This window comes from Neomonachus schauinslandi, chromosome 10, assembly GCF_002201575.2.
Source record: "Neomonachus schauinslandi chromosome 10, ASM220157v2, whole genome shotgun sequence".
Classification (NCBI taxonomy): Eukaryota; Metazoa; Chordata; class Mammalia; order Carnivora; family Phocidae; genus Neomonachus; species Neomonachus schauinslandi.
In genome coordinates, this window is record NC_058412.1 from 15402490 (window position 1) to 15415664 (window position 13175).

Consider the following 13175-nt stretch of genomic DNA (forward strand, 5'->3'; position numbering starts at 1 on the left):
GCAACACTGAGGCTGAGATGAGTTAACACACCCAAGTTCACAAGGCTCTGAATCGTGAGGTAAACTTCAAATCCATGCCTGAACCCAAAGTGTATTCTCCTTCAGACAACACTGTCTCTGGAAGTTCATGTGGAAAGGAAACGAACACCTACAGGTAAAGTGATTTAATTTAATCCTCAAAACAACCTTGAAGAAATATCATCAAGGAAACAGGCTGAAAGTTTAATCCTATGAAGTGTGTAATCACTCTATGTAATTAGACAGAGATCCTAAATACTAATCAAAAGATAGGAATACCATCAGAGTAATCAGGAGCCCCAGATTAGCATCCATGTGATAAAAATATTTGCTTTTCCTTAAATCAGAGTAAACTTGAATGGGCAATCTGAATTATAATTGAGGTACAAAAGGGTATTTTAGCTAGAGAAAAACACAAGACCAGGTTTATTTCATACAAGGTTATTCACACATTTTTCATTTTCTAATTTATACATAATATACAAAGTGAAGATAACATTATTTCATATGAACCAAGAAGAGCCAGGACTTAGACAAACTGGTCCAGAAACAATCCATATCAAAAGGAGACACTCAAGAGTAAAGTCTAAGTGGTTCTGCCCAATTAAAGTTTCTTTATTCTGAAATGTGATGTTCAGATTTTAGCAAAATTCCATGCCAACTTATTAAATGGTGGAATCAGAGAGGTGGGCACCAAAATGGCAGACCATAAAATTTCTACAATAATAGATACTCTTCTAGAACAGGCCCCAAAGTATTGGGAAGATGGGGTTGTCGACACTGGGATACATAGGAACATCAAAACCCTAGAAAGGTTCCATTTCCCAGCCATCCCCTAGGGCTTTCTAAATTTGCAACTGCCTGTGCCAACAGAGGGTAGGAAAAAGGAAAACCAGGAATTCAACTGTGCAAATCCAGGAAAGTCACTTATCAATCTCCAACAGGAACAACTTGGATCATGATCAGCTCACAACCATGAGCTGATACTGGAACAAATTTCGACACGGGGCCAAGACACTCTGAGGCTGGCAAAACAAAGTAGGACTGGGTGAAAGAGAGCAGCATTCTATGTAAGGGGAAAAGCACTGCCACTGGGACTGGGACATGCTGATGAACCAGTAGGACAGTGATGAGAGGGGACAGTGACAGGTGGTTGGATTTAATGGACTCAACATGGAATGTCGGGTTAGAAAACTAGAGTAACTCAACATCAAACAAGAAAAAGTATGCCTGGCACCCCAAACTTTATGCCATTATTTTTAGGCTCATGATATGAACAGCTAAGTGATAAAAACTTTATATTCAATATTGTGCTCAGAAGAATGATTTTCTTCTGCAGACTTCCAATAAAAAATCCCTTACATGTTCAATCGAAGGAGATAGCATGGTTCATTAGTTTTCAGCACTAAACAGAAGTGGGTCAACATAAATGGTTTTATACAAAATACTGACTTCAACAAAATACAAAGCACTTTCTTTATCTTTCAGAAACTGAATATACAAAGCAAGTTTTTTTTTCCAAAATATTTTCATAGGCAAAGGATTAAAAACGATTTTAATTATACACATATGGTCACAATTTTGCCTTAAAAAGATTGTTGGGAAATGTACATAAGGCCGCTTGTAAATGTACATCATGTTACTGTTATGTCTTCCAGAGAAAAAAATGTTATCATACAGATTTGCTCTTACTTGGGAATAGGCTATTCAAAAATACAGTACTCTTCTGTACAAAGAAAAAAGTCACATCACATTTAATAAGATGGAAAAAGCATTGGCCTCCATGGTAACCAAATATCTCAGTCCAATACTTTCTTATTATGCACAATACCCTGACTTCTTGAAAGTGATCCAAATCCTAGTATGTCCATATTAACAGAGTCAACAACTATGTTATAAAAGAAAACGTTTCCCACAATAATAAAAAGAAAGCTGGTTCATACTTCTGAAACCATATAAAGATAAAAAATTTTTTAAAAAATCACTCTCGATTTGGAGAAATAAATTTACATTATACAACACTATATGCCAGGTCAAAGAGGGCAGGGACATAAATGTACACTAAAATGCAAATGTTTCCCAAAGAGATAAAACAAATTCCATTTACAGCATGAAGGTTTACAAATGTACACCTGTACAACCAAGGAAAGCATCACTACTAAATTAGCAAGGCTTTTATAATAAACATTGAAACAAGATTTGCTTTCAAAGTGTAAACTTACATCTATTACTACACACACAATGCATATATTTATAGGAAGCAAAAAAAGCTATCTGAATATGTAGTCATGCTTAAATGTTGAGCTATCAAATTCACTTTTCAGTGGCCCCTTTCACCTCTATCTGGTTCCTACTTTCTCAAAATCTACTATGAAAAAGCAAAATAAAGCTCAACACTTCCTCAACATGTCCTTGTAATTCTATAAGCAAAACAGTATACAAATTTCCACTCTTTCTCAGATTGCAAACCAAACTGAAAAGTTAAAAAGGGACTTAACTTTTCAATTAGTGCATTTAACTGAATGGAAGTGTCACCATGATTTTTTTTTTTTTCCTACCTCTTACAACAATTACATATGTAAGTATATACAATACTTCTGTACATTGTCAGAGACGTTTTAGGGCAGTATTTGTATTAAAATCACATCCACTGTAAATAATATAAGTTCTTTTCATCTCAAATCATTTAATTCTTGTCTTACTTGCCGAGTTTTTAGTTGCATGATACTTTGTGAATTACCAAAATACAACTTAACTTTCTTTTTAAAATATTAATATTTATGCAGTTGATTGTTAATCGGTTATAAAAGGCTTCACACAAAGGACAAAAAAAAAAAAATAAGGACTATATTTCTATATACATCTCTATAAACCTGTTGTGCTATGGGGTCCGTAGACCTACCAGACTGCAAGCCAGTTTATTAAAAGAATACTGTACTTTTTCCTTTAAAAACTATTTTTGTGACTTTACAAGGTAAAAATTTACAAAATATGTGACAGCTTTTTTTTTTTTTTTTTTTTGATAGTTACATCATATACAGGCATTCTGTGCTTTGCCAGCAATCCAATCTGATAGGTCTCCACTCAGGGCTGAATATAATTTATAATTCACCACCCCCACCCCCCAAATATACACAAGAACCTTAAAAAATTTACAAATGGATGAATAAAGTCAATAAATAGTTTTGCTTTAAAAAAAAATTTTGAAGATTCATAGTTGAGTTGTGTTTTGATAATTCACAAAAGAAACGTTCTTTTCACATGGTTATATCATCTTCTTTCTCTTTTCCCTTTACAGCATTCCATTTGGTGGTCCTCCAATAGGCCCTAGATCTGGGCTATTTTTCAAATAATATTTTTCCAACTTGGCCAGTATATGCTTCCCATATGTGTATTTGCGCAAAGTAGTAATGTGAGGTCGAATCTGAAAAACAAATAATCTGCTTAGTAAATCTTAATTATTTTAGTTTCTGGTTTCTTAAAAAATCACTCCTCAATATCGGTGATTTAGAAGAATAATTGGATTTTAATATTCAAATCCTTTAAAGAAAGTTGTTTGCAAAAGCAGTTCATTCTACTGAATCTCTCCAAACTTCTACTCTCAAAATTGTTCAATGAATAAACAAACCACTACTTCTAAACTATTACAAATGTAAATAGCAGAGGGGTTCCAAACATAGCAGGAAAGCATCACTAGTGAACTATTAAGTTCTTAAAAAGCTGATGAAGGCAGAAATTTCTAGCTCAAGTCTGCTGGATAAAAATTCAATAAAAATGGAGCAAAAGACATGAATAGCAATCAGATATGTGATGGCTAATACATTTAAATTGTTCAGTATCTCACTAATACTTTTTTAAAAATGCAAATAAAAAGAATCATATCATTATCTTTCCACCCAGACTGGCAAAAGAAAATTTTTTAAGATTTTACTCATTTATGAGAGAGAGACGGAGAGAGCGAGCACGTCAGGGGAGGGGAAGAGGGAGAGGGAGAAGCAGGCTCCCCCCCCTAAGCAGGGAGCCCGACGTGGGGCTTGATCCAAGGACCCTGGGATCATGACCTGAGCCGAAGACAGATACTTAACCGACTGAGCCACCCAGGTGCTCCAGACTGGCAAAAATTTTATAAGGAATAACAACTGGTACTGATGAGACGATGACAAAACAGGCATTCTTCTTATATACTGGTAGATGTGCAAACGTGCACAGATTTTTTGAGAGCAACCTGGCAATATCTATCAACACGTAAAATGTTTACATACTTTGAACCAGCAATTCCGGAAACACCTAAGAATTTATTCTACAAAAACAGGTAATTATGCAAAGACATTCATATACAGCACTCCTTATGACAGTTAAAAAAACTAGAAACAATCCGAATGTCATAAATAATATTGGTTAAATAATGTAGTTATTAAAAATAAGACTGACAATTTTTGTAAGTCTTATATTTTTTAAGCAGAAATATTACATTTTTAAAAAGTTAAAAAAATTTATGATCTTACATTTCTCTTTATATGACAAGAGGTCCAAAGAAGTTATATGTCCAGTTCTTTTTTAAGATGTTATTTATTTATTTGAGAGAGAGAGTGAGACAGAGAGAGCATGACAAGGGTGAGGCGCAGAGGGAGAAGCAGACTCCATGCCAAGCAGGGAGCCTGATGTAGGACTCGATCCCAGGACCCCGGGATCATACCCTGAGCCGAAGGCAGACGTTTAACCAACTGAGCAACCAAGGCACCCCTTGTCCCGTTTCTTAAATGAACTGATTTAGAAAAAGACTGGGTATTTAATATTTCTTCCAGTATTCTTTTTAACAGTTTTCCCATGGAAATTAATGCAGTTTAAAAGAATCATTAGATTCTAGAGAGCAAACAGCTTGTTTAAAAAAAAAAAAAAAACCCAATCAAATCAAAATAAATTCTCTTTAGGAAAATGTTTTGGGTTAGCGAGAAAACCTAATTAGATTTTAAAATTAATGTTCAACCCATGTATTATGGCAAACCAAATATATTTAAATAAGATAGGGATGGGCAATGCTAAAGATAGGTAAACAGATGAGAAATGAACGTGATTTTATTGAGACTTTAGGAATTTAATGAAACAGTACACCATACCTACATTTGTCAAAGGTTATCCACTGATTTCTAGAAAGCTAAAATTGTAGCCTGGAAGTCACACAAATTGAATCATCTATTTTAAGTGCTATAAACTATATTACCTTGTGCATGATTATCTTTCTCTGAGCAGGTTCAGCCATATCAATCATCTTCTGAACCACATAATTGGCATACTGGTCCTTCATCATGGTGTATAAGGCACTGTGAGGACCATCATTCTGGCAGCAAACTTCGTCAATCAGTAAAGCTCTCTCAGCACGGGAGGCATGAGTAACACACTTTTCTACTACGTTGCTAAAAATTAAGTATATACACAGAAAGTTATTTAAAAGATTATTTATTTCAGAGAGAGGTGGGGGGGCAGAGGGAGAGAGAGCAGCAGACTCCCCACTGAGCAGAGAGCCCAATGCAGGGCTGGATCCCAGGACCCCGGGATCATGACCTGAGCCAAAGGCAGATGCCTAACCAACTGAGCCACCCAGGCGCCCCCAAAAAGTTATTTTGTTACTTTTTTCTTTAAAGATTTATTTGAGAGCGAGAGGGCCCACACCCATGCAGGGGGAGGAGGGGTAGAAAGAGAGGGAGAGAGAAACCCAACTGGACTCCGGGCTGAACACAGAGACCAACTTGGGGCTTGATCTTGACGCTGAGATCACAACCTCGGCCAAAACCAAGAGTCGGATGCTTAACCAACTGTGCCACCTAGGCGCCCTGTATTCTGTTACTTTTTTCTTTATAGCAAAATATCCTTGGTTTTGAAAGAATCTGCTAAACACATCCGAAGATGTAAAAGTCAAGATGGTATTCTCTTGTAATTCTCTTACCCTTTCTTTACTTTTTTTTTTTTTTAAAGATTTTATTTATTTATTTGAGACAGAGAGAATGAGATACAGAGAGCATGAGAGGGAGGAGGGTCAGAGGGAGAAGCAGACTCCCTGCCGAGCAGGGAGCCCGACGCGGGACTCGATCCCGGGACTCCAGGATCATGACCTGAGCCGAAGGCAGTCGCTCAACCAACTGAGCCACCCAGGCGCCCCCTTTCTTTACTTTTAAAACAGAAATTAGTATCACAGAGGAACCCATACTGGATACCCTCGTTTAAATATATGCCTCTTAAAATAATGATTGTAATTCAAAAAGGACGAAATCAGGTCATTAGTAAGTCTGAGATTTTCATTAACATGCACTAAAAGAATTTGCATTGATAGGTTTGGGGAGACAAATCACTTTCTGAATACAGACTTTAAAAATGGAATATATGTGGGCAAACCAATTTGTCATGTAAGAATACAAGCACCGTTCAGAAAGATTATGGTTTATTATTATTTTTTAAATTATTTTCAAAATTTTATTTATTTAAAAATTTTATTTGTCAGAGAGAGAGAGAGAAAGAGCACAAGCAGAGGGAGTGGCAGGCAGAGAGAGAAGCAGGCTCCCTGTTAGCCACAACACGATGCAGGACTCAAATCCCAGGACGCTGGGATCATGACCTGAGGCAAAGGCAGACACTTAACCCACTGAGCCACCCAGGTGCCCCAAGAAAGATTATGTTCTAATGCTATAGTCTACATGCATTTCTTTGTCTACTGATAAAACCCAAAGAGCTAAAAGAACTGACCCTTGGAATTTGAAAATATTGCAATACCTGGCAAATTTGTGTTGACTCAGGGCTAAGACTTTTCCTCTGATTTCAGAAACAATTTTGCTTTTGTCTTCAGGTCGACCATGTTCCAGTACATGCTGAATAACGTAATTGCCATACTGATCCTAAGTACAGATATTTAAAAATTACTTTCCTTAAGTCATTCGTTAAGAATAATGATTATTCTTTAAGATGTTAATTATTTTTTCTAAAAATTCAGCAGTATATAGTCAGTAGAACATACCAGGCTTTTTGTCTATGTGTTTTACAGTGTGTTAATTTAGGAATAAATTATATTTCCCTAAACTTAACAATAAATAATATTTGCCTATGTTTTGAAGCATTTTCAAAAATACATAAACATTTAAAACTATTAGGGAATTTATACCTGTACCAACTGCTCTGTATGTTGGTGGAGTTCTTCTAAGATAGGTAAGGTCTGCTCTGCAGTACAATGCTCTAGGATGCGCTGGATCACTCTGCAGCCATAAGGATGAGTTGAAAGTACAAACACCTTAAAACAATTGGAAGAAATACATTTCCATTATCTGACATTTTTGGAAAGTTCTATGAGGCAGACAGGTTCCTGATGACATACATGCTGAATTTACTTAAAATAGAAGGGTGGGAGTCACCTTCAATAAGACCACCACCCTGTTAGTAAAGACTGCAAAGCAGGGTGCTCAATTTAGGAGCTAACGGATATTTTCTTTTCTTGCTCTTTTTTTAAAAAAGATTTTATTTATTTATTTGACACAGAGAGAGAGAGAGAGATCAAGCACACAAGCAGTGGGAGCAGCAGAGGGAGAGAGAGAAGCAGGCTCTCCGCTGAGCAGGGAGCCTAATCAATGTGGGTCTTGATCCTAGGACCCTAGGATCACGACCCAAGCTGAAGGCAGATGCCTAACTGACTGAGCCACCCAGGCACCCCTCTTTTTTTTTTTTTTTTTTAAGATTTTATTTATTTGAGAGAGACAGAGAATGAGAAGGATAGGGAGAGAGAATCTGAAGCAGACTCCACACTGAGCATTGCCCGACGTGGGGCTCGATCCCACAACCTCAAGATCATGACCTGAGCTGAAACCAAGAGCAGGATGTTAACTGACAGCCACCCAGGCACCCCAGGAGCTAACAGACATTTTGATCAAAAAGTACCAAACCAGAAGATGGAGGGCATGTAATAATGAAAACAAACAGACTGCAAGGTGAGGGTAGTGCACAATATAATTAGCAGCTATTTATTACTATGTATTAGTTACAAATTGATACTTATTTTCTGTGTTTTATACTAAAGGATCTGAAGTATTCCTTTCTTTCCTTCTCAAAAATTTGGAAAACACTGTTGGGTTCATAATTCTAAGACCTGTGATCCTAAAGTAGTATTATTAAACTCCTATTTCTACAGTTTTCAGCTTCAAAAAAATGAAGCTATCTATTGATGTACTCTATGGAAGAGGCAGAAATCATTGTATATTTACTGTTTTGTCTCCTATGTTTGTATGACAGTACTGGGTATTATATAACTTGCGACTTACGAAAAATGTGTTAACACTCAAATTCTAAAAGAATACCCTGCTAACTAATTAGAAGCCAAAAATCAATCTTACTTGTCCTTTGAAAGCATCAATGATGAACTGTAGTGACTGTGGCTGAACACATTCAATACATTTTTGCACAACGTGGTTTCCATTCTGATCTTTCACACATTTGAGTACATGACCATCTAGCTCCTTTACCATTTCACTCTGCAAAAAGATGACAATTTAAAAAATTACCTCATCAAGCAAGATATCAGGATTAAAAGTAGAGTACAGAAGTATACTAAAAAATTTCTTTGCAATTTTTTAGATACCAGAGTTTAAAATCTGCCATCCCCAGAAGCCACTGATGGTGAGTATTATTATCAAAACATTTTTGCAGGATTGTAATGTAAATGACACTTACTGAGAAGTAACCTAGTGATGCTAAATTTGCCATATTTAAACAACTCTCTTCACTGTATACACCTTCTACTCATCTTTCTCAGCTGACAATATATATAATTAATTCAGAATTCTCCACTTTTTCTCTACTTAGCAACCCCCCTTACCTCAAAAAAATAAATTTTTAGTTTTTAAAAGACTTATTACTTATTTAGAGTGCACGCAAGTGGGGGGGGAGGGGCAGGCGGAGAGGGAGCCATGTGGAGCTTGATCTCACAACCATCAGAGCATGACCTGAGTGAAATCAAGAGTGGGACACTTAACTGACTGAGCCACCTAAGCACCTCTTTGGAAATGAATTCTAGGGAAATTTTAGATTTTTGTTAGTTTAACTGGCAAAAATGACCTCTTTCATTTGTTTCTTTGCTCACTAATAAGGTTAAGCTTATTTACAGTAAGGTTTATTTACTAACTGCATTTTCTTCTAGCTAGTAATCATCATTTTTTAAAATAAATTTGTAAGCATTTATTAAACAAACACCTTAATCCTTAGAGAAAAATATAGGTAGCCACACGATAATCTGTGTGTCTTATTAGTACAACAGGAAATAGTATTGTGAAGAAATGGAGTACACACGTTTAAAGTCTCTCTCACCCAAAGAACTCTCAACTACATACTGATATAATTCTAGAGGAATTGTTAAGCCAAGATATAACACAGATGTTTAGCTATAAACTAAATAACAAAATAAAATATTCTAAAGAATCCAAAAAATACCATTATTCATCAACAGGTTCACGTAAGGCTTATTCCCAGTGATTTATATTTTCAAATATTAAGGACATTTAAGATATCTTTATTATTTATTTATTACTGAAGTATAACTGAGATTTAGTTTCAGGTGTACAACACAGTGATTTAACAATTATACAACTACACATTGCTCACCCCAAACGGTATAGTCACCATAAAACGTTATTACATTACTGACTATATTCCCTATGCTGTATTTTTCATTTCCATGACTTTTTAATTTTATAACTGAAAGTTTATACCTCTTAATTCCCTTCACCTGTTGCCTCCCCCACCTGCCACCCACTACCCCCTTGAGTTTGTTGTTTGTTCTGTTTATCAGATTCCACATGTAAGTGAAATCAAAGGTATCTGTCATCTGTCCTTCCTTTGACTTATTTCACTTAGTATAATGCCTTCTAGGCCCACCCGTGTTATTGCAAATGGCAAAATCTCATTGTTTTTAAAGATTTTATTTATTCATTTGAGAGAAAGAAAGACAGAAAGAGATTATCATGAGCAAGGGGGAGGGGTAGAGGGAGAAGCAGACTCCCTGCTGAGTAGGGAGCCCGACGACGCAAGACTCAATCCCAGGACTCTGATCCGAAGACAGACGCTTAACCAACTGAGCCACCCAGGCACCCAAGATCACATTCTTTAAAATGGGTGCCTGGGTGGCTCAGTCATTAAGCGTCTGCCTTCGGCTCAGGTCATGATCCCAGGGTCCTGGGATCGAGTCCTGCATCGGGCTCCCTGCTGGCAGGAAGCCTGTTTCTCGCTCTCCCACCCCCCCGCTTGTGTTCCTGCTCTCGCTATCTCTGTCAAATAAATAAATAAAATCTTTAAAAAAAAATAAAATAAAATAAAATAAATACCTTTAAAGTATCTAAACCAGCTTGAGACTTATGGTAGAGCAGATATGTAAGCGTCGACAATAATCAAAATTCGTTGATCTTTCCATTGTGACATATCTCCAGTTATTCTAGAACTCAGTATTTCCTCCAAAGAATACTATTTTCTTCTCACAAATTTTTACACATAAACACACACATATCCATATATATGTTATTATGGTTTTTATTTTTTAATTCTGGAATTTACTTTATTACACAATAATGTATGTGGGTAGAGAATCAAATGCGATCTCTTTCCAATTTTACTAATTACCAATGCCTTTTAAGAAATAATTATTTCCTTTAAGTTTCACTTAATACATAAACTAGTTATATATATAAAATAGTATCTATTTGGGGTTATGAATTTCATTTCTAAAGTCTGCTTAATCTGCTACAAGAGCCACACTAGTGATGCTTCACATTTTAAAAAGCTAGCAGATCAGCATTTATCCTCATCCTCTTAATATTCTTGTCTATTTCAAGTAATTTTAAAAATTATTCTGATCAGTTATAATTCCCATGAGCACATGACTGGAATTGCATTAATCCTTTCTTAACTTAGAATTTTAATAGACTTTTTCATCCAAGAATACGGTATATTCCCATTTATATGTGTTCTCTTTCCTCTTAAAAACTGTGAATCTTGTTAATAGAATTCTTAGGTTACTTTTCCTATTGAGTGAAATTTTTAAGAACTTTATATAATTTTTAACTGGCATATAGGAATGCAACTGGTTTTAAAATTTTTATTCTTATGCTCGCTTTGGAAGCATATATACCAAAATGGGAATGGTACAAAGATTAGCATGGTGCCTGCACACAGATGACACACAAATCCGTGAAGCGTTCCACATTTGTGTTAACTGGAATTAAAATAAAAATAAAGAGCACTCTACTCAATGAAAAATTTTTTTATTCTTATGATAGAAATGTAAGTACAATCCAAATACACTTTGGAAATAGTAAAAGGTATTCCTGATACTACAGAAAATCAAATAAGCAAGTGTAGCAAAAATACCCATCATTTAGCATTCTGCTTACCACACAGGAGGCACTCAAATATCTTCATTTAAAGATGAAAAGATGCTGAAGAAAATGAAGAGGACAGAACAAAGATCCACGGTGTAACAATTAATAATGTACTGTTTGAGACAGATTTTTAAAGTATTTTATTCTAATTGTGGAAATATTTAATGTTTCACTCTAAGATTCTAACATAATAAAGTAGTAATTTAAAAATCGAATAAAATACAAAAATTTTGTCTTAACTTACAATTACCTGCTGGTCAGATGAAATAGACTCCAACGCTTTCTGAATAACACGGCAGCCATACATCTGCAAGGCTAAAGGCAGAACATGACCACGAATACGAGTAGCGAGGGCTAATTTTTGATCCAAACTCCCAAACTGATGGAAAAAAATTAATATTAATAAAAATAACCATATTATTTTGTTAAACCTGAATAACCCGCTTTTTGCAGCCTATTCACTATATTTTAAAAATATCACATTTGGTAATCATGTAGGAAGGAGGATTTAGGTAAAAGCTAATAAAGATACATCCAGAGCAGCCTGAAGTAACTGTCCTGCTTGTTTGTGGGGTTAAGTCTCACTATCTAAAATTTCCTTGTTACTAATACATTAACCACCTGTTATTCTTTTAAAATAAACATCTTTACTCTTCATTTTAAACAATCTCTTCATCTTTAACTTCTGAGCCATACATTCAGACCAGATAATTCTCAATTACATTCTGATGTTAACTGTGCAGGAACCTTAAGCCAAGCTACAATACAGAAAGTTATAAACTGAAAATTAGCTAAATCACAAAATACATGACATCTAACAAAATCAAAAGGACTATACTATTATTAATTTCTTCACCTACGACTTACTCCCAATGCTTTATATTTTCAAATGTTAATCAGGTTAATATTAAACTTCTCATTTAAAGTAGGCCCATGTATTTTAAAACTATTTTTGTGATAAAATATATAGCATAAAATGTCATTTTCACTATTTTTAAGTGCATAATTCACTGGCATTAATTATATTCACAATGTTGTGCAATCATCATCACAGTGTTTCCAAATCTTCCCTGTTGTCTCAAACAAAATGCCATATGCATTAAGCAGTAACTTCCCACTTCCCCAATACCTGGTAAGCCCCAATCTACTTTATGTCCCTATCAATTTGCCTATTCTAGGTATTTCATATAAGTGAAACTCTACGGTGTTTGTCCTTTTACATTTGGCTTATTTTACTTAGCTTCATCCATGTTGTAGCATGTAACAAATTCATTCCTTGTGGTTGAATAATATTCTATTGTATGCATATATCACATTTTGTTTATCCATTCATCTGCTGGACATTTGGGTTGTTTCTATCTTTTGGCTATTGTGAATGATGCTGAAACAAACACTAGTGTTTGGAGTCCCTGTTTTCAATTCTTTTGGGTGTATATACAGAAGTGGAATTGCTGGGTTGTATGATAATTTTGTTTATTTTTTAAGGAACTGCCAAATTGTTTTTCGCAACAGCTACACCATTTTACATTCCTATGAACAATGTATGAGGCTTCCAATTTCTCCACATTCCCACCCACACTGGTTATTTTCCGTTTTTTTTTTTTCATTACAGCCATGCTAGTAGATGTAGAATCTCACTGTGGTTTTGATCTGCATTTCCCTAATGACTAAGGTTGTTAAGGATGTGCAATTATTTTCTCCCAAGCTCATTCATATATATATATTTTTTTTTTTTTTAATTTTATTTATCTATTT

The 13175-nt window shown here is 35.2% G+C and overlaps 1 protein-coding gene and 1 non-coding gene across 2 annotated transcripts in view; one reads left to right on the top strand and one right to left on the bottom strand.

Moving 5' to 3' along the window:
- Window positions 1–412: 412 nt before the first annotated feature.
- Window positions 413–13175, bottom strand: part of PUM2 (pumilio RNA binding family member 2) — a 101696-nt gene continuing 88933 nt past the window's right edge. The window contains 6 exon segments of the mRNA XM_021697569.2: window positions 413–3442; window positions 5240–5432; window positions 6784–6905; window positions 7169–7294; window positions 8388–8525; window positions 11671–11799. Coding sequence (XP_021553244.1) covers window positions 3311–3442; window positions 5240–5432; window positions 6784–6905; window positions 7169–7294; window positions 8388–8525; window positions 11671–11799 — 840 coding nt within the window. The 3' untranslated portion in view covers window positions 413–3310.
- LOC123326082 lies at window positions 11146–11249 on the top strand. Its single transcript, XR_006540869.1, has one exon. It is a non-coding gene; the product is annotated as a U6 spliceosomal RNA (small nuclear RNA).